The following is a 24233-nucleotide window of genomic DNA, read 5'->3' on the forward strand; positions in this document are numbered from 1 at the left end:
AAAATTACATTCCACCAGATTGAGTTATGTTAATCTAATCACATCAAACAAATCCAAGTTTGATGTGAAATATATTACAAAAAAAAAAATCTAGCTTATTCTTTCATTTACATTAAGATCGCATGCAGCTGTGGAACAGCCCGCATTATGCTAGGAGTTGTCCATAACACAGAATAGAGAGAGTGCCTTTTTTGAAGAATTTGCAGTCTAATGCTTGGTATTAAAATCAAAGCTCACATTTATTATCTTTTTAAACGTTCAGGGGTTTTTAGATCTAATTTTTTTTGTGCTGATAAGCTGGAGGCATCTTCAAAAATAGAAAATAATTGTTGAGAATGGAGAGGTTTGAAGAAGCAAACAAATTATTGACTAACTGGGGGGGTGAGGGGGAAGTGTCTTGCTTCCTTTCCATCATGACTCACTGTTGGAATTTACAAGTCTTATGTGTTTGTTTAAATTAAAAGCTTAGTATTACCATACATTAATTACTGGCACAGGATAGCTCAAAATACTTCAACTCTAACTGAATATGCTAGCCTGGGATATAGGAGATTCATTCTGGGGTTTGTATCAGACCCCAGCAAAGTGAGATTAATTTTTTTTCTTAATTTGGAAAATTATATTATTAGGTGATTTCAAATATCTTCAAAATCTTTCTTCACTTATGGACAGTTTTTCCATCAGTCTTGAATCCTGTGTCTCACTGATTCTTAAATTATAAGATTTTTAAGTAAATAAATATTATAAAATATTAATTTCAACTCTTCAGGTTGGTACATTTTTCTGGTAGTTTGCAAATCTGTCATTAGAATCAATTAAACTTAGAAGCAAGTAATAATCTCTAATGTATTAGGCAATGTATCAGTGGAATGTACTCAATGTTTTGAGCTTTTGAAAGCAATTTTTTTATGACAGACAATAATAGAATTATATTGCGCAATAATAGACATCATCCTTCAGAAGTAGATTTGTGTGTCAAAAGCAACAATGCTATCAAGAGGACAAAGCGTAAGTTCTATAATAACTCAAAGGACAAGCAAGAATACGAACTGCTTAGTCGAGGAAAAGAATTGTTTTGAACATAAACTTTCAGTCACTTTGCCTGGATTTTAAGTCACTCTATTCGTTTTCTTAAATCGTGCTTAGAAGCAAGTACATGTAATCTTGCTTGTATCGGAGAGTGCAGGTTTATCATTGTGGTGCAGTAGGGTGTTGGAGCAACTGAATTCCTTTCAGGGCTGAGGTTTCACAATAGGGATGAGCTGGGTTAACCATTTCCTGTGGCTGGTGGAAGAGGCTGTTTCCTCTTCCTTGCTGCTCATTCCCACCATTTGCTTTGAATGGACGGCACTGCTTGACTCAGTAAACTGATCCAGGTCACTAAAAATGTAAAAAATAGTTGGATTGAAAGAGTGGTGAAGAGATGTATGTACACGCACATATATATACATATATATACATGTGTATATTTTGCCAGGCTACTGCATTAAATCAGCTTACGTTGTGACTATTGTTTTGTCCGTGTTGGTACAGCAAGGACCAGATCGCTTGGCTAAGATTGATAATGGAGAAGGGGATAGAGAAGTGGAATCTCTCCCTTTCAGTATTTTAGTTTATTGTGGAGCTGTATCCCAGGCGACATACTTTGAATTTTGTTCTCTGGCTATTTAGCAGGTGAGTAGAACAGTGAAATGAAACTGAAGATCTCTGCAGTGCAGTAACACTGTTACTTCAGAGGTAAGTTATGGTTTCACTAGCTTTTACATCTTTATTGGATATCCAGTAACACTTCATATTTTCCCTGAAACAAGAGCACGTAAGGGATGTTGTTTTTTTGGTAAAATGTTTGGTCTTTGGGGAACTCTTGAGAAACAAATATAAAGTCGGGACCAAAAAAAGAAAAACAATAAAACTTAGGTGGCAATCACTAGTCAGCCATCATTTTTTCCCCCACTTTGCAGTATTGCATTCCTTCTGGATTCTGCCCATCATTTTCTTATTCTTTAAGATTCACAGTGTAATTTAGCCTAGTTCTTCAGTACTGAAGTGCAATTAATATTTTTTAGTTTCCAATTCATTGCCGTGTTTAGCTGCCGAATTCTATTTATGTGTGAGGAAACTGTAGCTATAAAACTAATACTTTATTTAAGGAATTCCAACTTCAGCAGGAAGCAATCTAGTCTAAACTTGCATATGTTGCTGATGTTCTATTTCACCTATGTATCCTTATGTCTGCTTTAAGTTTGACAAAAGGATTTCAGCTTTCACATGACTAAACTATTGTTTATAAATTGAGAATGGAGGAAACTGAGGCTTCAGTTTTGTGTGGGTGAAATTGATGTAACTGCAGGGGCTGCTGTAGTCCTGCCCCCTCTCGGCTCTGGTATTTATCCGGTTCTGTGCTGAGCTGTTTCAGTGTGCGAACTCAGCAGGAAGTTGTTAAGTTGTTTGCCTTCCACCCCCCCCCGGGTACTTTTCTGCCAGCTGAGCACACTGAAACCAACTTGGTGCAGGGTCAGATTAGCACTGAAACCAGCACAAGAAGGGGCAGAAATGCGTAGATTGCAGGAAGGATGTAATCAGTTTTATCAGTTTAGGTTGTTGGGATTTCTCAGCCTGAAACAACTCCATGGTGGTGAAATATGGTGAGATATATCTAGATGATTTTGGTATGTAATCCATGTCCCAAGGGGCAAAGAAGAGTAACTTCCCTGCTCTTTGAAATCAAAACAAGAAAACAGTGCAGTGCCCAAGGTCTCTGCCAGGCTGATCTAGGAGAATTTCTCCAATCCCAAATCCCGTGGGTTGACCCCATGCACATAAGCACAGTGCATTGACTAGCATTGACTAGTAGTGTTCTACTCTCCTGAGAGCCAATTTTTGACACTTCGAGACCAGCAAACCTCACTTTCCTAAAAAACAGAATGTATCTGTCCAGACCTACTAAGGTGAATAGCTCAGAATTGTTGAGAGTAACTGTATCATGAAAAAAAGAATAGACAGGGCTGCATTATTAGTATGTGGAGAAACGTATTGCCTGCATTGCTCTCTGATGTTTAAAGGGAAAGAAATGGGGTGATTTGAGACTAGCAAAGTTTACCATAGCTGTTAAGCACAGGCTTACCTGCATATACTTTTTTTTCTTTTTAATTTCTCAAAGAAACTGGGTTAAGTCTTAGTTTAGAATAACAGGTACAGTTTAGGTGGAGGAGACATACTTTGAATGCATGTTTGCGTGAGAAAATCCTTTTCTAATCCTGTTTCCTAATGCCATTTGTTTAATTTATGATTCAAGACAGTGCTGCACCTGTTGGCATTCTTACTCCTGTTCTGAAGGAAGTCTGAAAAAACACCTTAAGGGGCATGAAAGACACACTAAATCAGAGAATTTACTATACAGTGTTTCTAATATGGTATTTTTGTGTTTCTGGGTGTTTTATAACATTCAACCTAACAAATCTTTGTGATTTGAGTCTTCAACACGTTACTGGATTACCCCCATTTACTGCTGCTCCCTTCCCCCAGTCATCGAAAGCTACCAAATGCTGCTCAGTTCGTTCTCTGAGTTCTGAAGTACTGAGACGCCTTGGCACAAAACTACAAGTAAGCTTGATATGGAGTGTGCATGTACTTGCGTGTATCTTTTCAGAAGCAGGAAAAAGCTTTTGGTCAGCTTTTTCTTATTATCTCACAAATGATACAGAAGTTTTTCAAGCAGTGAGGTCTCACAGCCTCTTTTCTTCCAGTGCTCAGGGATGAGAGTGTTCTGATTGTGTCTGAATTTCTTTGTAAACCTTTTGTCTTCATTTCCCCACCTGAAGTGGGGGCCAAAGTCATTCAGTCATCCTCCTTGTTCTGTTAAGTAGTGCAGTTTTCTTGTGAGAAAAGATGTCTTCAAATATGTAAAAGAACACAAAAGCGTGAATGTTGTCATGTAGCTATGTATGTTTTTATATATTAGTGTCTGTAGTCATACGGGAATAAACAGTCTGATATGCTAGGGATTTAGGGATGCTACTGTGTTTCTAACATCATTTGGAGAGCAGCTGGTAAAATCCCTTCCATACACCTCACCCCCATACCCTCAGGGCGTGCTAAGCGCAGTTTCTGTTTTGAACATATAGATATGAATGTATGTCTTCGATATGTTTAAATCAAATCCTTTTTCGCTTTTGTTTTCTTTACCCTTTCAGTGGAAAAAGGAAACACGCTCACCACAAATCATGCTCTGCATAGGTTATTGACCGTACAGTTGTTAGTAGTGTTGTAGTAGTGTAATAGAACATCACATTTTTTTACCTCAGTAAAATAGATTTAAGAAATACATAAACTAGGTTGTCGGTTTACCTAAGTGGAAGTGATAAGTAAATCTAGGTACCTGTTTCACCAAGTAGTATTAATTTACAATGACCTGTGAAAAATTGATGTTTGATTGGAGGGGTGTTGGTTTTTTTTTTATTTGTTTGGTTTTTGCTTTTCTTTTCTTAGTATGATCCATGGATTTTTGATTGATTGTACTGAGAAACTGAAAGAGACTGTATAAAAAACAAACAAACTGATTTTTTTATCTTTATCTTATATGCAAGTTCTAATAAGTTAATTTTCATCTGGAAGTAATCTTAAGGTGTCTGTTTAAATTAAATTTCCACAAATGTGGAAAAGCTTAGCTTAGAGAGCCTCTGTGCAATCATTCACATTTGTAGTTAAGCATGTTAAAAATAAATAAATTGTACATTTTCATATTAGGTATTTACAGTATAGCGTATATAGCAGGAGAAAAGAAGTGAAAATTGTGAGAGGGTGTGATAGGGTGGCAAACTGGAACAAAAGTTATTAAACCAAATAAACCTTAATTTAAGTTAGTGATACCCTGCATCCAGTGTTGTATTTTATTCCTTCTGAACTTTTGCTTTTCTTTATACTTGTCCATTACTTCTCTGTGTATTCTTAGTTGCTCACATCCACTAATTTTAATCTATAGCTTTATGTTAAGTAATTTTCCATTTTGTGTAGATATTTGATGTAAAGTTGTTTACATTTTAGGGAATTATAGTTTGAGTTATACTTTATATTCTTTTTCCACGTGGTTTTCAGAGGTCATGAGTGTCTTCATGTTAAAATGCTTTAGTAGGATCATAGACTTGACTTTACTTTCCTACTGAGTGATTTACATAATCTGCAGATATATAGTTTTGCTGAATATGAGCTTTGTAACACAGGGCAAGTCCTTTTGGATCTTACATAGTTTTTACATTTAATACAGGATCATAACTTAAGTCCATGAAATACTGCATGTACCTCACCTCCTTCATTTTACATTTTTTTGGGGAAAATGCGCTTGTTTCTTTAATTTAGGATTTTGAGGCTGATAATATATTAAGCAACCAGAGGTTGTGGTTATCTCTCTCTATATATCCTAGATCTATATTTATCTACCTAACAGTAATGGTTATAAATCAGTCAGCCAAATAGCCATTTCTGATTGCACTGGATCAGAAACTCAATAGGGAGACAATACATCTACGGACTGTATGAGAGAAAATAGAGGGCTACACTGTGCTTGTATTGTTTTTGTTATTTATCTGATCTAACAAACTACACACAGGTGTTTTCAGTTATTTCAGAAGGGAGGATGACAGGATAAAAGGGAAGTTCAATGACACAGATGTTTATTTTAGTTCATATTCTTCTTTTGAAGGGACCCAATTATCCAATAGGGATGTTAGGCTTCAGTTTTGGACCCTCCCATATACTCCTGGTCTGCATGTGGATGTCATGCCTTTCTATTGCAAGTGAGGTTTTTATAAGTTACGGAATTTTGTTGAGAAGAATTCAGCCAGTAGCTATAGTTGGAAGAGTGGCACAATATGTGTTAATATAGGCCCAGCTTTTCCTCTCAAATATTTATTCATGTGATAGAGTTTGTTTTTCTGGCAGATAAAGATGCAATCTGGTTTTGGAGAACAACCAGATTAGATTTTTCCATCCTTCCAAAAGCAAAACAATCCTTCCTTTTTAAGAAATACCCTCCAGTTTCTCATTTATTTAAAATTTTCTCAGTTCCTAACTGGTTAATTTTTTTAAGTTGCAGCACTTTATAAGTCTGAAATTATTCTACCAATTATGTTCTCAATAAACCTCTCAACGTGATACATGTTTGCTGAGAAGGAAGACTGCAGGGGATCAGAATGTTTTTGTTACCAACAAAATGCATTAAGGGAGGACAGTACTATTTCTGAATGTTGAAGAAGGCTAAATACGATATCTTACTAACTTTTTCTTCACTGCCGCTGCTTGTAGAAAAGGGTAATGTAACAATTCTGTGGCTCACAAATGAAGCTGAGAACCCCTTACTTTTCCCTTCCTGCAGTTAATGTCTAAGGTGCTACACAGAAAATGTAGCTCATAGCTCTGCTTTGAGAGAGATGGGTTGTTCAGGTTCTGTTGATCTTTCATCATATGGGTTGGATTTTTTCGTTTTGTTTTTCTTTCTTCTTTTTTTTTTACCCCTGTGGGTCACTTCCTCACTCTTTATCTCCATTTTCTTTATTAAGGGATTGGGCTGAAGAATATGCTTTGCTCCTGCAGTTGTAGAGTAAGAGCTGAATGCACTGTTGGTGCCATCTCTGTCTGTTCCCCGCTCTGGATCCTGTATAGTGTTGACAGGAGTGATGATAAACATTTGCTGTCCCTTGACATGAAGAGGCAATCAGAAACATAGTTTACCATTTTATATTCCCTGCTGCTTGAATTACGTCCAGCAAGAAGACAGACTTTGCCAAGAATGGAGTAGTGCTTGAACTGTAGTATTTTTAGGCATAAATACATGGTGGATTTGTTGTTGTTGTTTGTTTTGTTTTTAAGCTGGTTGGTCTTTTTAAAACATTTTCCTGATTTAAGAAAATGTGTCATGGAAATGTCTTTTGATAGTTGTTAGGATCATTTGCTCTTGGAACTTTTGCTCATTGCCCCCTTCAACAGGAGAATCACTTCTGTCTCTTTTGAGACCGTCAGAGCCTTATGTGTAAATTTAAGATGAATACTTACTGTTTGTCTTTATTATAATAGTAAACAAAGATTACTATTGCACAGTGAGAGGAGAGCAGAACTCCCCTACTGCAACCTTGCCTAATTAGGTGAAACTTGATCTAGCCTATCTTGTTCCTGTCACAACTGTGGCCTGTCTTGTTTCTTTAGAACATCTTATCACTGCTCGTCATTGCTGCTTGAATTCATGTGCCAGTAGACTAAAAATACTCCATTTAAGTAGTTTTTCACTGTAGTTGTTGCACAGAAACTTTTCTTAGGTTCTTTAGCTCTACACAGTATTTTTATATTCACTACTATTTACAACTGTCCACATGAAGAATATTTTAAGGATGGTTCTTCAGAATATTATAAAACCATCAAAAGAGAAATCTTGGCTACCAGAAAAGACTGGACTTAACTCTAAAAACTGGACAAAGGACAGAATTATGAAAAAGAAGGTGGGATTACTTTGCTTTTTGTTTATTTGCTGTAAAATTATGCATTTTGGGATTTCTTTTTGTAAAACCAACCAGTGTATGTATGGGTTAGAGTGTGTGTATGTGGGATTTTTTACTTGAAGATCAGAGATTATTGTCTTATGTGGGTATGTGAAATGTCTGAAATTTTTAGTTTTACCTTGCATAAGTTGTTTGATTTTTTTATTATTATTATTTATTGGTTTTGATTCAGCCAAAGCGGGAGATCTGAGAGTAAAACAGAACAGCTTTTAATTTTTAAATCTGCTATTTAAAAATTAGAGAGTTGCACTGGAAAGAGTTATTTTCCATTATGTGCAATTTCCACTCTGATGGAAGGAAAACTCTGCAGACTGCCTGTTGAATCCCAAAGGATGTATTCACTTTTCACTTTTTATATTTTTGCCAACCCAGATAACATTACATCTAAGATTGAATGGTTGGTATTCCCTGAAAGCAATACACTAAACAATCAGTATTTTGTTAATACTTTCCGCTCAGTGGGAGAAAGCTGTGGAGTCCCTTCTTGTTTCGCTCGATTAAAAATAAAAGGAAAGAGTAGTGCTAATTCCGGTTGCAACATTACCTGCGGGTGTCTGTCTGTAGATTTCATAAAAGTTGTAAAATGAAAAAGTGATGTTTGGTGCTGCAAATCACCTTTATTAATTGACAAAAAGCACGATGTCTTTAGTAAAAATACTACATTAGTTGGTTGGTTTTGTTTTGGTTTGGTTTTGTTTTGGGTTTTTTTGTTTTGGTTTTTGTTTTGTTGAAAAGTTGTAAATGAAAAGATGCAAATGTCTGTCTTCGTATCCTATACTTTTTTGATGAGATTATTTTCAATGCAGTAGGTAGGTCAGGCTTTTTTGGAATTCAGTGGATTTTGGATGACTTTGCTGTAGCTCTTGACAAGGTCGAACACAAGACTGTAGAAACATCAGCACCTCCCTTTCCTTAGCCTTGGCCAAAATATTTTTAATAATTTGAGAACAAATTATTAAGTTTCTGTGATACAAATTCTGTGGGACACTTTTGTTGCATGTGGATTTTGAAGACTAAGTTGTCTTTCAGGAAAATTAACCCAAAACCTCATGCTTAACCGTGCTCTTCAGCTTTACCTTGTATTGTCAGAATGAGCTTTCTTTCAAGGTAAATTACAGTATTGTTAATCCCAATATGCAAAAACCTTGAATAGGACTTCTCCCCATATCCCCCACCCAATAAAAGTAAAATACTAAATTTTTTGTCTTTTTTTATCTGTCATCTGGTTCTTGAGTCTTTGAGGGGGGTTTCCTGATTTGTAGAGTTTGGGATCTTAGGGGGTTTTGTGTTTGTAGTGTATGGTTTTTTGGTTTGGGTTTGTGTGTGGGGTTTTTTGTTGTTGTTGGTTGGTTTTTGTTTTTTTTTAACCTTTCCTTTTGGTGAATATGATTTTTTTTTTCCTGACTAAAAAGCTGAGATTCTTGTGTAATAAAATGATCTCTGAAGCTGAGTCATCTTGGATTCATTTAGTTTTGTTTTTAATTTATTGCCAGTTCACCTGAGTTTACTGCAAATTTTACAGCACTACAGTTGTGATGTTCTTCAGCAACACATCTGTGATGATTTTGAAAGTAAGATATTTAACAGCATTTTTTAACATATTATTCATATCTCATCAGCTGATGAAATGAAACAGGCAGTTAATATTTTAGGACTGTTGTTTCAAGCTTGTCATGCATTTGATGTATGACGTGCTGGTTACCTAGACAGATATGAAAGATTTAGACCTCTGGACGTTAGCACTAAGTTGTGTTTGTGATCTTGTACAATGAGATAGGGTTGTAGTGTCACAGGGATTCCTCCTTCCTTTTCCCTGAGGCTTGTGGGCCATACCTGATCCTGTACTGGGGGTCCCCACTTAACTCTCTGAACCATTTGGTTTGGAGGACTCTGGGTTGGAGATGTGAAGAATAGTAGAAATGTGGACATCATGTTTATATTTTATCAAAACAGAGCTGTCAGAGTTTATGGACAAATGGACTTCAGGAAAGATGGCTGCACCAACGTAGCTATTGTTTTGATCTAGAGTCTTGCTGTCCCCTGAACTTGCGACTTTTCCTGCATACTGCTAGTGTTCCATGCCTTTGCAAATGCAGTGTCTGCTGCAGTTTTCTAAAAAGAGTTTAGCAAGAATCCATTGTTTAAGGAATTCTCATATTAATAAGCCTAAACAGCCATTGAAATATTTAGGTATAGCAGGGATATTTGCTAGTTTCTTAAACAGATAGCAATTTCTTTTACTTTTTTATTTAATAATCAGCACAAAATTGATATGCTTGCTGATTTTTAATTTTTTTTTCAAAATGCTCAAGATAAATCTCATTGAAATTAGTCAGGCAGTACTAGATGAGGTATGTCATCCTAAGATTCACAGACAAAAAATATTCTAAAAGATAAAAAAGAGTATCCTTAATGAAGCCACCGAGTGTCAGAAAAACTCTGGGACTGTTTCAGAGCTGCTTGATTTGAAGATCAGTCTTCTGTTCTTGGTTGATAGATGGCAAAGGCTCATTTGCAATAGTCCTATAACAAATCAGAGAATACTAATTTGCAAGGTGAGAATACTTACTTTTATGTATTGGGTTGTCATGAACCTTGTAAGAGGTTTAGGAAATCCAGCATCAACTGATTCGAGCAGAGAGTCTTTCAAGAAGAATCTCCAACTTCCACCTTTTAATAAAAGTTGTGTATATCATGAAAGATAGCATATGGCCTGCAGTCTTTTAAACAGTGGAACAAACCAAAATTTCAAAGCCTTATTCTGGAAAGAATAAAAATCTCTCCATTTGTAATGTATGTTGCCTAATGGAGAAATGTGCTCAGCAAGAACTTGTTGGTGTACCTAGAATGATCCCTGTGTTCTGAAGTCTCTTACATGGTAACTAGTGTCTTGGCAGTCCTTTGGTAGAATTATTTGCGTCAAGGAGCAACAACAAGATCTCTTGCTGTTTCTCCAGATGTAGCAATTTAGGAATCAAGCCAACAGATAATACGATGCAGGGGTGTTGAACGCATTCTGTAGCAAGTGCCAAATTACATTTTCCACTAGAAAACATCACAAGAGGCATGTTTTATAGATTTCTCTTAACTTCAGGCTGTGTTGCTTTAGCTAATGACGTTAAATATTGCACTTGGACAGATTTCCTTTTAAACTAATAGTTTTATTTGTAATGCAACCTCTTTTATTCTTTTAACTTCTCCCTTTTCAGCTATACCCATTTTCCCTTATGTAGCCATGTGTTTACTGCCCATCTTTTAAATTAATTTATCCAAATCTCAGCTCCTGCTTGCTTTTAACAGAACCATCTGAATCTAAAAGAAGGCATTCCAATGTTGTGACAACACACAGCTTCTGTAAAGATAATGTCTGGAGAGCTGGCAGTGGTTTAGTACCGTAGATGACTGTGACTTCTAATATAACAAAGTATAGCCTAAAATCTGATACAGGATTATAATGTCTAAAAGATCGTGTCAGTCTTCTGTCTTTGGCAGATGCTAGAAACGTAACGTTTGTTAGGTCAGTTGTTTTTTTAGCCCTATTCATATCTTGCTTCTCTCAGCCTATAGAACACCCATTTGAGTCTGTGGGTTGCTTGTGTTGTTTACACAAATGAACTTTTAGTTGCTATTGTTTTAATTAGGTATTGTTTTCCTAGAGATCTGGAAGTCTTTTAATTAACTACTACAATACCTTTAATAATCTGTGGATCTATCTTGCTTAGTTGAATATTTTTAAATATGTGATGATAGTTGCTGTTTCCTTCCTCTAGCAAAAATGCTGGCTTATTTCTCTGCCCTACAAAAAGCCTGCCACTGAAAGAGTAAGAGGCTTCAAATTCCAGATCTACAATTGATGCTGTAGCTTTGTGTCTTTCAGTAACAAAGAGCAAGAAAGTGTCATAAGTATCCCTTCAGCAAATAAATATCAGGTAGGTGTAGGTTTTTGAAATAGTCTGAATCCTGTTGAACACCTGCTGTCAGACATGAAAACTCATTTACTGAAGCGGGCAAAGGCAACAGTCCTCAAAGTCCTGAGAGGAAATGTCTGTGGTTTTTGTCAGTTCTTTAAGCCATTGCATACCTGTAGGCCTTATAAAATTGTAGGAAAATCTTGTTTAAGGTTTTCTTTTAATGCTATGCTTCCACATTCCTATAAAAGGAGTTAAATTTTTTTTTTTTAATTAAAGTGATTTCTGTGCTCTAGCAAGAGAAGTAGTTTTCTACCCCATCACTAAGTCTGTTGGTACAATTATTGTCTGACAAGCCTATTTTTTTTCTCCTGGTTTTGTTTTCTGTAACCAGGTTGTTTTGTGCAGAGCCTGATGAAGGTGGATCTCAATGTGGATCAATTTTTTTTCTTTCAGTGATTGCAAAATGTCAAGTGAATGCAACTAGCATACGAGCTTATGCAAAAAATGCTTTTGTGAGATAAGTATAATTAAAGTACATTTAAGCAACATTAAATTTTCAGATTTGATCAAAATTGCGAATGTTATCCAAGAATATTAGTTTGTTTGTATTTTTAAGTAACCTTATAAATGCTTAAGTTTATCAACAGTGAAATTAATGGTTTTAATGTTTGTTAGTAGCCCATAGCTGAATGTTATACATTTTTAGTGTCTGAGACTTGCTCCCAATTTTGTGAATGCTTTTGCAGGCCATATGGAGGCAGTTGGCTTCAAATTTGAAACTGTAGTAGGAAACATGCTATTGGTTTCACAAGTCTGCATTTTGGCAGAAAACTTTACTCGTTTTTGTATTCTTTGCAAACTGAAGTCTGTTGGTTGCACTACTTTTGTGAATTTTACTAATACAATCAAAAGGCATTGCTGGGCTTTAAATTTTGGCCTGAACTCGAAGTTTGTACAGCTTGGATGTGAGGAGGATGTGAGGAAATGTGTTCAGAAATATGGAAACTGAATGCAGTTATTTCTCACCCCATATATGGGGAAGGGGAAAAGATCTTAAAGGAAAGAAATCTCCTAATGAAAAACACAGTAATCAATAATAAATTTGCTGTATGTCTTGATGCTCTTATTTGAAATAAGAGTCAAACATTATTGCAAGAAATTCTTCAAGAGATCTATTTTTGAAAAGAACAGTTTCTTTCTGAACGTGAATCATTATTGGAACAAAGCATGCTGGTGAATAACTTGTTTATTAGATGGACTTTAAATGTTTCTTTTTAATATAGGGAAGTGTAATGGTTTAATCTTATTACTGGTTTTCTGGGCTTTACATAAAATAATCAACATCAGAGATTTACTTGGGATTTGTTTGTCCTGAAATCTCAACAGTATAAAGAAATACTCATGATTTGAGTCAAGAATATATCTTTAGGTGGCTTTAATTAAAACAGTTTTCTCGCTAAAATTTCATAGTCTGGTTTCTTTTAAAATGTAATTGCTTAAAGCTTCACAAGTAGCCTGGGAAGAATACAGAGAAATTGTCCGAGCAGCCAGGGATCAGGTTAGGAAAGCTAAAGCCCTGATAGAATTAAATCTGGCCAGAGATGTCAAGGGCAACAAGAAAAGCTTCTATAGGTATGTCGATGATAAAAGGAAGACTAGGGAAAATGTGGGTCCTCTCTGGAAGGAAATGGGAGATCTGGTTTCCTGGGATATGGAGAAGGCTGAGGTAATCAACGACATTTTTTCCCCTCAGTCTTCACCAGCAAGTGCTCGAGCTTCACCACCCAAGCCGCAGAAGGCAAAGGCAGGGATTAGGAGAATGAAGAACTGCCCACTGTAGGAGATCATCATGTTTGAGACCATCTAAGGAACCTGAAGGTGCACAAGTCCATGGGATGTGATGAGATCCATCTGGACGTCCTGAGGGCACTGGCGAATGAAGTTGCTAAGCCACTATCCATCATATTTGAGAAGTCGTGGCAGTCCGGTGAAGTTCCTGCTGACTGGAAAAGGGGAACATAGCCCTCATTTTTAAAAAGGGAAAAAAGGAAGACTTGGGGAACTACAGCCCAGTCAGTCTCGCCTCTGTGCCTGGGAAGATCATGGAGCAGATCCTCCTGGAAGCTGTGCTAAGGCACATGGAAAATAACGAGGTCATTGGTGACAGCCAACACGGCTTCACTAAGGGCAGATCGTGTGCCTGACAAATTTGGTGGCCTTCTATGACGAGGTTACAGCATTGGTGGAGAAGGCAAGAGCAACTGATGTCATCTACCTGGACTTGTGCAAAGCATTTGACCCTGTCCCACATGACATCCTTGTCTCTAAATTGGAGAGACATGGATTTGATGGATGGACCACTTGGTGGATAAGGGTGGTTGCACTCAAAGAGTCGCGGTCAATGGCTTGATGTCCAAGTGGAGACCAGTGACAAGCAGTGTTCCTCAGGGGTCAGTTTTGGTACCAGCGCTGTTCAACATCTTTGTTGTCGACATGGACAGTGGGATTGAGTGCACCCTCAGCAAGTTTGCCGACGACTTTTTACCAAGGTCTGTAGTGAGAGGACAAGGGGTAATGGTTTCAAACTAAAAGAGGGTAGATTTAGATTGGATATAAGGAAGAAATTCTCCCCTATGAGGGTGACACTGGAACAGGTTGCCCAGAGAAGTTGTGGATGCCCCATCCCTGGCAGTGTTCAACGCCAGGTTGGATGGGGCTTTGAGCAACCTGGTCTAGTGGAAGGTGTCCCTGCCCATGGCAGGGGAGTTGGAACTAGATGATCTTTAAGGTCCCTTCCAACCCATTCTATGATTCACCTAATTTAGTCTGTAATCTTAAAAAGGGACAGTGTTCATACTGCAAATAAAGTTAAAATTCTGCTTTAGTGCTTGAAATATGCAACTAGAATTTCTACAGCTGTAGCTGATGCAAGATTTATGTAATGGCATGAATTTCAGGCAAGCAAACTTGCACGAGAGAATTGATAATTTGTAACTTTTTTCTCTGACCATTCTACATGCAGGGTTATGCATATTAGTATGTCTCAACACCAAAGCGATGATTTTTCACCTCTTCACATTTTGCTTGCATCTCATTCTGTAATTTTTCTCGTAACTGAAAATCTCAGTCTTAATCAAAGTTCGTATTTGATTGATGGGGCTTTCACATTTCGCTAAGATAGGTTTTGGACATTTTGGTTAAAACTCTATTGTGGTAGCACCTTAAATATAGCAAGCTCCTGGGACTCCCAAGTCAGCAAAATCAAGGATGAAAGTTACCAAAACTTCTCAGGAGATGTTGAGGTCTCTACTGCGCAGGAGAGATTTACTTTGAAGAAGTCTTTTCTTTGCTGATTGTTCTCGTCTTGGAGTTGTAGGCACCACTAAGTGCTCTGAAATGGCAAAGCACAAGATCATGAATGGATTTTTTGGAACTCTTTATTAGGGGAAAATGCATCGTGAGAAGGTAATGCCTTCCAATTCCCGTGAAACAGAAGAAATGAAGTTGGCATTTCTATCAGAAATGTATTTTGTATTTTAAGTTCATTGTGTGTCAGTGTTTTAATAATAAACATTTCATATATTTGAAATGTCTGATCACTCTTCTGCTGGAAGAGGAGGGTTTTTTTTGTTGTTTCTTACATTTACACAATGAAATTTCTAGGTTGGTTTAAAAAAAAAAGACAAAAGGAAAATCTTATAAGACTCAACAGCAGTATGTGAATTTAGCCATATTAAATATCCAGTATATTCTTAACTCACAATCATATGCGTGATAATTCTTAAATTGGCAGAAGTTATTAACACAAAAATATCTATTATCCACTATACCTTTAGGCATTCCTATATCTAGATTTGGGTAATGACAGCAATGGATAGCACGAAGGGAAAAATTCATGTTTTTCATTTTCTTGGGATGAGATTCTTTTCTTAACCTTGTGTTCACTGCTTGAATGATCTTACTTCTAATTTCTCATAGATATGACTTTTCTAAATTACTTTGTTGTTGTGGACATAAAATAGGTTATATGAAGGAAAAGTAATAATCGTCTGATCCATTTTTGCCAGGAATCCTGGTTTTGAGTGGAAACGTGGGGTTTAGTTAAAAAACAGTTATATGTAAAGTAAAAAGCCAGCTGAGTAATTTCCATCTTCATCCCCAGAATTCATTATTTCTCTTTTTCTAATTGAATATGTGACTATTACTGTAAGAAAATAATCTCAGACTTGTTTTAAATTCTAATGTTTCAGCACGTCATGAAATAGTACTTGTCTGATTGCTTTCTGATAGCTTAATTCAATTTTCTGCCAGTATGGTATCGGGAGATATGTACTTATATGGACTGTGTTAGCCTGAAACACCAGTATTTATTTTATCAGCTGTCCGAATTAATAAATTGGGCATAAAGCAACAGAGGTGTGGGTGTACAATTTATTTCTTCTCATGCAGCAGTGTTTCAGGTCTTGGTAACATAAGATAATAGTCGAGTAAGATGCAAATTGTTGTTAAAGAGGATTTAATTAAATGTATGCCTGTTCTTTTTCATTCGGGATATTAGCTGAAGATCAAAAAAGTTGTATTTTTTCAGTAAGATTGTAGAAAGATGGTGAGGAAAAGACTTCATTCAGCAGTTGGAGTTTTAGCTTTCTAGGCGATTTCTTAACTAAGAAACAACGTGCTACATCAGCTGCCATCTTCTGGTTTTATGGTGGTGGTCTAGTTTTATTCCAGTCATAAGTACAACTGAAGTTCGAAAACTCAAGTAGGGGAGTCAAGGTGGTTTCTAGGACAGCCTGAACAAGCTCATATAGAACAAAGGACATCAGACTCATTTGAAAGATTATTTGTTTCTCTGTATTAGTGTGTAAGGCATTTAGTTGTGGCCTTGTGAGATCTCTGCTGTGGTAGACAAGTTATGAATGCACAGCTCTTGGAATCTTGGTTTGGGATGAAGTAAGAGATGAACTGGATAGTTAAAGACGTCTAACTAGACAAAACAATATTTATCAGCCTGATTGGCAGCGCTTTTCAGCATATTGACAGCTTACTTTGTCTAATATGCTTTGTAGCCAGAACAGCAAAGGAAGGTCTTCAAGGAAAATAATGAGGTTGCTTTGCAGGTGCATATAAGGCGTGATGAACAACGCAGAAGAACGCATAAAAACACCTGTTTAGCACATGTAGAGTAGAAACTGGTGTAGAGGACCAATTTGGCATCAATTTCTTGATACGAAATAAAAAATGATAGGGAGGATGATTCCACGTCATGATGGGGAAGTGAAGACCAATAAATTGTGCTTATCAGGACTGACCCAGAAAGGCAACATGGTCAAAGCCATAGGCATGAAGAAAGATTTTTGCTGTGATATGCATCATGAGTAAAAAAGGCACAGCAGTGAAAAGTGGGGAAATTGATAGGCAAGTTTGCAAACTCTGAGAGCATTAGCTAGCCCAGTGGATAGAAAGAAACTACCTATGTCTTGCATATTGTACAGGAAAACTAAAGAGAGATCTGAGGCACAAGACTGAGCAAATGGTTGGTGTCAACGATGCCTGTATTACAGTTTATAGTGATAGGTACCTGTGTGTTACAATGAATATGAAATCTAGGGAGTCATTGGAGAAAGGGACTGTGTTACAGCCATATGGAACTTGAATTGACAGCTAGGCATTCACAAGAAGTGATTGAAGATTGTCAACATTTCAGCTTCCTTAGCAAGAGATCAGGTCTAGAAAGATAAAGCTATGTCATCTCTATGGATGATACCTATTGAAATTTTTGTAGGTGACGTTATCCAGGTGTAGAAAGAGATGAGATAATAAGCGAGGTTAAAGATCTTGGGGATTTATCCCTTTTTTCTATCTTCTTGAGAAACTGCAGGGATGATTGTGTGTCCTTTAAATAACACAGGAAGTGTGGCTGGACGAAGAGAATTGGAATGGTGATGGAGCAAGGGAAGACAACATACTAACAGGAACATGTACAACTATTTGGCAAGCGACTATTGGGCGGAGATTTGGGTAGAGTACTGATTCTGAAGTTCTCCTAGGAGGAGATAGTCCGTAAGCTGAGAAATGAGTGAGATGACAGAATAGTTTTGAAGGCAGGTTGTGATGTTTGCTATAGCTTATCTGGCGTGAAAAAGACCTGAATTGTGAAGGGATATACTAGAGTTTGGGAGGAGGTTAAAAAGAAGAGTAAAAAGAGATGAGAATTTATGAAAGTTGGAATAAAGCCATTGGTTTGGTAGCAGGAGCAGTAGAGGAGAGTAACAGACAGGTAACATCTGTGCGTGGGTTGAGGAGAAGGAGGGAAGTGTAAGATTTGGAGCTTGGTATTCATTGTGGAAAAAATACATGGTTTAGAAGCCCTGAGGTGACTTGCTCATGAGTTGATTCTGTTGTGTGACATTGTGCCGAAGTACTAAAAGTTTTGAATGATTGAGAGATTATCAAAGAAATGCTACAATGGTTATGATCTCCTTTTACAAGATGGGTTTTTACAGTTGTTCCCATTTGGGAATCCATTTAAAATGAGAAATCAAAGGATTTATCAGTTCTCCTGTGTCCTAATCTTTGGCTAAGAATGTTTTTTCATAAAGCTAATTTACTTCAGTGGGTGTACTGTGTATTTCATATGTATGCGTCACTTGTGTTCTTCAACAGCAAATTTCCAGGCTCCATCAACGCTTCTTTGTATTTTATCACTATGAAATACCTCTGATTCTTATTCCATCCTCAGCACAAATAGGGACAGCTATGACACTGACTTGAAAATCTAATTAATATTGCAATATATATAAAGTTCAATATTTTGAGTCTTCCTGTGTATGTTTCAGGACATCTGTTCCACAGCACAGTGAAACAGTTCCTTTGGTGTTACTCAGACAACCTGATAAAATAAATCCTTACTTAACCAAGTTTGCTTGAGGAGTAGTATGACAATAGTTGGCTACAGCACCTTGCTGCCTCATTAGTGAGATACTGTCTAGTGACACTCATCTTTGGAGAAGACAGTACTGGTGAGAGAAGATAGTGGTGTGCTTGAGGTACAGCAAATTTTGGCCTGGTCTTGCAAAGGGGACTGTGAGTTTATATGGTGGTTGAGGTCTGAACTTATGGAGAATTGACTGAGATGTATGGGATAACTCACACCTCCAAGGCTTTTCTTTCTTTTTCAGCCTGTCTGCAGATGTAGACAGATAATCATGAATACATGAAACAAGTTTTCTGGGCCAGTGTTGTCTTTACAGCAATAAAAAATCATAATTTGGAAACTATGTAAAACCACATGATGTTAAGCCATTCTATTTATCCTTTCATAACGAAGTAACAGGTCTTTCAGAAAAATGATAAAGAGGCAGTATGTATCATACCATAAAGGGTCTCTTGGCATTCTTATAAAGTTTGGGAAACTTGGGTTTTATTTTGAAATTACTTTCAAGTGTTATGGGGAAACTGTATTTAGAATACTGGCATTAATAATTCTCTGACAAACTGGTGTTGTTTAATTTAACGTACTTAATTTACTTACTTCTTATATATTCCTTAAATTTAACTGTAGAGGAAAAAAAAAAAAGAAGTGTTTTCTATCACCCCTGCAGCTAGGAGAAGAACTAGTGGGTTTAAATAATAGCAAGGAAAGCTTTGACTAGATTTCAAGAAACTTCTTCCAACAGGTATCCTGGATTTCTGGGATGGATGGTTCAGGGAAGTGGTGGAATTTCCATCATGAAAGGCTTTTCAGAACAGGTTAAGCAAGCATGTCTGCAGAATAATGTAGGTATAGTTGATCCTGCCTGAGGCCAAGAGACTGCATTAGATGACCTCTTAAGGTTTCTTCTAAGCCTATTGTTTTATGTTCATATATGACTTTTTCTTCTTAAATGTGAGGTCAAATTGCACCACAAGATTCCACATCAGATATTTATTCTGTAAAAGATTCGACAGCCACTGAATATTCTATGGGGGAAAAATAACGTTTTTGGCTGTTTATAGTAGGTGGTTACATGCACTTTCATTATTATCTGTGGTGGCATCCTACAGGTTCCTCCTAGCTTGTGCTATAGCTTTTACTATAGCTTCCTTTAATGCTGCTGTTGGAGAAACTCAGGGGTGAATTCTAGTATATTTACAGCCCTGGATGACTGCTTCTTGTGTTGAAGTGTAGTGACTTGAAGACTTCAGGATACAGTGTACAAACTTGGCAGGCTGAAGGAGAGTAGAAACGTGGACTAAAATATCCTGGAAGACTGATGAGGAGGCTGAGAGCTTGAAGCCTGGGCTTTCTTGGAATTTGTCCTGTGCCTACTTCTAAAGTAGACAGACTGCTCTCGCTCAGTATCTAGCTGTTGTGAATGCAAATGTCCAGTTTGGTACATGTATATGTCCCACAGATAAAAGTGTTATGAATGTTTTTAAGAATTGCCTATGCAAATTGAAGCACAAGTGGGGAGTGCTCATTTACTGAAGAGCTTTTAAGTAATAAGGTTTAATCTTTGTGGTTCAATATGTGATGCCACATTTTATTTACTGGAAAGATCTGAAAGAACTTTCTTTGCAGACAAAATTACTAATTTTGTCGCATTCTTTAGGGACATCTATTATTATGGTATCTTTGTCTTTTAAACATCACATTATCTCTGTTCCATCCACATGAGTTTACAGAACAGTATTGTGACTACAGATGCGGGGAGAGAGAGAGAATGGTTAAAAGTATCTGTTTAATTTTAAGCAGGAGCTTAGGGTCAGGTATCTTTCAGAGGATTTAGTGTAACATAGGAATACTTGTCTTTGAATACAGCCTTTATTGGTCCTCTACCAGTCTCACTCAGGAAAAAAATGAATCACTTTAGCACCATTGTATTAGGACTTTGTTTCTTGGTAGAATGTTTTTTATCTTTTCCTTCTTACAAGCCCCGCAGCTGTTAACTATATACTTCCAGCTTTTGCAGTAAATTACATGAGGGCCTACAGAACAAATCCATTGAGAATAATGCATAAGGCAGAGGCCTTTAATAGGGGGAATGTAGCAAACGAACACATTATTAACAATCATATCATAATACCTATGCATCAAGGGGGTGAGGTGGGTTAAGTTAATGTGCACAGTTTTCGAGTGTTTAACTTTGAAGCAAGTTACACCTGCTAACATGAAGAGGGATGGAAGTATCTCTGGATATACATTTTTGCACACAGTTATTTAAGGTGGAGGAAGGAATTTGAACAGAACTAATCTAATCGACCCAGATTAGTACTAGCTCTTAGTGCTAGGCTTTTTCCTTTATAGTTTTCATCCCACTTTTTCTTCTTTCTGTTTTCCTTGATGTCAAGTCATCTTGAATGTTGTTAAGGGGGGGAGGGGAAGAAAAGATATTTTCTGGTTTGTGGCTACTTTCCAACTGGAACAGCTGGGAGCAGTTACTGGAGGAAAAGCAGTCTTTTGATGTTGTAACTTTGAGTGAAGAGAGCACGCTTAGTACCGCTGTGGGAAGGTTGCATGTACAGTCTGCTCAACACAGCCAGCTCAGGGGGTGGGGATAAAGTAGTACAGAAAGAACCAACTTTTCAGAGGTTTTTAGCTCTAGCAAGTACACTAAACAAAGGCAATCCTTTGAAAAATGTGACTTTTTTCCTCTTTTTTTTTTTTTTTTTTAATAGCTCTGAGGCTTACCATTTAACCAAAGGCTTACAATTCAACCAAATATAACTGTATCTTCAGATAAATTGCAAAAATGATGTCCATCATGCAAAGGGTTGCCCACCTGTGAAGCTTCAGGTTACTTTGCCAAAGTGTGTATTTATTTGCAACGTTTAAAAGCTGTGATTTCAAGCATCTAACATAGCCAAAACTTGTGCCTTCCCTCCCAGCCTTATTTTCAGACAGAAACAAACCATTTCAACTGAAGCTTTTAAAAAAAATTGTCAATTCAATGCACTGTCAAAAAAAATCAACACAAAGACTAAAGCTTTGGCAAAGTTACAAGAAACTGAAAACTACTTTGATGGAGCATGGTAACCAACCATAAGCATACATTTCCATTTACAGGGAAATTATAAATCTTATCCATAATCTTATTCTTGTCATTTTTGTTGAATATTCTGCTGCTTTTCTTTTTTTCTTTCAGATGATATTAACCGTGTTTCTGAGCAACAATGAACAGATTTTGACAGAAGTTCCAATTACACCAGAAACAACCTGTCGCGATGTAGTAGAGTTCTGCAAAGAGCCTGGAGAAGGAAGCTGCCATCTGGCTGAAGTATGGCGTGGAAATGGTAAGTAAAATGTTTGGTGGGAATGGATTTAAATGTGTGTACCAATTATAAAAAAGGTAAGACTGACTTTTCAATATTAATGATTTCAAATTCTTCTTTGGTCTAGCAAACTTTGATGGAAAGCATGTTAATTCAATATCTGTAGAGACTAATGCAATTCTTGACTTTTCCTTTTTCTCCTCTGTTTTCTTCTTCAGCATGGAGTATTTGATAAAATGCATGTGTAAGATATGTTAGTATTCTGTATTTCTGTTTTTCAAAATACATAAACAAAGTATTCAGTATCCCCATCTTAAAAGAAAAAAAAATGGGGGGGTATTTTCACTTCTAGAAGCCATTTATTTCAAATAGGCCTACAGCATATATAGGATGGAGATTATTTAAATGACAATATGGAATCTCAGTGATCTGATCTTATAGTAAGTGGGTACAGATCACCACCTGCATTCTTTCCAATCCAATTTCCTCACTATTAGGTGTGTGAATACAACCTGAAATTTATGAATGGGTACAGACTTTTTTCCTTCTGTATCCTGAATAGCAGATGTTCTGCAGACAGAATTGTGCCAGAGTTGGACATAGTATCTCCAGCTTCTTCATGAACATTTCCCCTCGAAGATTTGACAACCTGCCTTGGGGCAGGTAGTAGTGACCGTATCTTGTTTGTGTTGCAATTGTTATTTCACAGAATAATGCAGTGGGCAGTTCTTTTCAGAAGTGTGTTGAAACAGCCCATTATGGATTCTGTTTCTAGATGGATTCTTGTAATTGCGCATAGTGCAAGCCTCCAGGTTAGTATATCAATGTATGGGTTGAATAAATATATTAGGTTTTGTCACACACCCAAAGTGGTCTGTTTTCTTCGTACTCTCCATGTTGCACAGGTGACAAAACACAGCTCTCTCTGTAAGAAAGAGCTGTCATACCTGTCGTCTTGTGAATGTGCTTAACTCCTCCATTCTCAGGTAGCCACAGCCTCTTTTAGGTAGCCGAACCAAATAATGTATGTCTACTCAAATTCAAAGCAATGGGGCTTGTAGATTGTAGTTTTATTATCAGCTACAAAAACCAGTTTTGTGTGCCCAAAACTTGGCCATTTCCTAAACTGTATTGATCTAACAAAATACTGTCTCTTCTAATAATCTTCATCTTCTGAATGTGTATCTACAAATAAATGAGAAATACTTCATTTTATTTTTAGAGGGTGACAGGGATAGACCATTTGTCTTCCAGAAAAATGTTATTGAAATCCATGCAAGTTTGGCTCCAAGTATTATGTACGATTTCTAGAGTTCAGAGAAGGATTACAATAGCTTAGCTATTGAAAAACATATTCGTTTATTTATTATGTTAGCTTTTCTTTGTTTGCTTTTGTGTGGCAAAGAAATGGTTGAGGAGCTTCCCAAGAGTTGTAAAGTAGTTTAGGTATTGTTTGTATTAGAGTTAAGAAACTGATTCTTCTCACAGCTGCATGGCATAAGCATTTGGTTTATTTGCATTTGATTTTTGTATTTCATTCTCTGTTCCCCCTCCTTTCCAGTTTCTTGAGATGAGTAATAGTTGAAAAAGTCAATAGCATTTGTGCCTGATCTATCAGTACATTTTGTAGCACCTTGTGCTTTGTCAGTTTGAAGCTTCCTCTTTTTGCACGGATTTCTCATGCTATAACAGAAGAAAAAAAACCACGGAATATTCTTCCTCATTCCCCAGCTATTGCAAATAGCAGTTGGGAAGGAGGTCAAAAGACAGGTGTGATGCCAGGAACTTGTAGTATGTTTCAAGAGAGAATGGATTTCAACCTTTTCTTTTCTGAATCTGTTTCATGTAGCTAAGTTGCACAGAATGATTAGTGCTTCTTTGTTTTTCTTTTCTCTGTTTCAGTGATGATGATGTTGCTGTTATTATTTTAACCTGTTTTCTGTCTAACTTAGGGCAACATATCCCGAATTGTTTTTGTGGAAGAATTGCAAAAGTAGTAGAAAACGTCTTTCCCATGTCTCTCCATGGTCATGTCTGAAAAATATTAGCCTTGATTCTTGAAGGTACATTATGTAAACGAAACCTTTTATTTTGAATAGCTCCTAGGATCAGGACATTACTTCTAGTGGCAGACCAGCCTAACCAGGAGCAATGCTGCAGCCACTCCTTACCATTCCAGAATAGCCCAACCCTGTTCAGACATCCGGTTTCTTGGTACCTTCTTATCAAGCTTCAGTTCTTGCTAGGTTTACCTAGCAATTTTTCTATTTGGGAGAAATTCCTAAAGATTCTTATCTTCTGTGTCCTAAAGCCTCTGAACTAAACCATTTAAATATTTTTACACTCTGTGATCTTTAGAAGACACATGCTGCAATTTTAGTGGATGTGCTTCAAAGCACTTGAAATCTTACTTTACTTTAGGAGTTGAAAAACCTGAAAATCATGTTTTTAAAATTCCTTTTCAAGAACTGAGTTGTAGTAAGCCAGTGACCTTATTCTTGTGTGCATAAACACTATTGAC

General features: G+C 36.9%; 1 protein-coding gene across 8 annotated transcripts in view; it reads left to right on the forward strand.

Moving 5' to 3' along the window:
• PPP1R13B (protein phosphatase 1 regulatory subunit 13B) overlaps positions 1-24233 on the forward strand; it is a 70196-nt gene that overhangs the window by 5163 nt on the left and 40800 nt on the right. For 5 of the 8 annotated variants that reach the window (XM_075150973.1, XM_075150964.1, XM_075150971.1 and 2 more), the window contains exon 2: positions 21586-21733. In XM_075150973.1, the coding sequence (XP_075007074.1) occupies positions 21586-21733 (148 nt within the window). Of the gene's footprint in view, positions 1-21118; positions 21251-21309; positions 21473-21585; positions 21734-23664; positions 23776-24233 lie in introns of those variants that run through there. The other 3 variants (XM_075150963.1, XM_075150962.1, XM_075150965.1) reach the window with 3 other exon arrangements.

Source organism: Calonectris borealis, chromosome 5 (genome assembly GCF_964195595.1).
Source record: "Calonectris borealis chromosome 5, bCalBor7.hap1.2, whole genome shotgun sequence".
In the NCBI taxonomy this organism is placed as follows: Eukaryota; Metazoa; Chordata; class Aves; order Procellariiformes; family Procellariidae; genus Calonectris; species Calonectris borealis.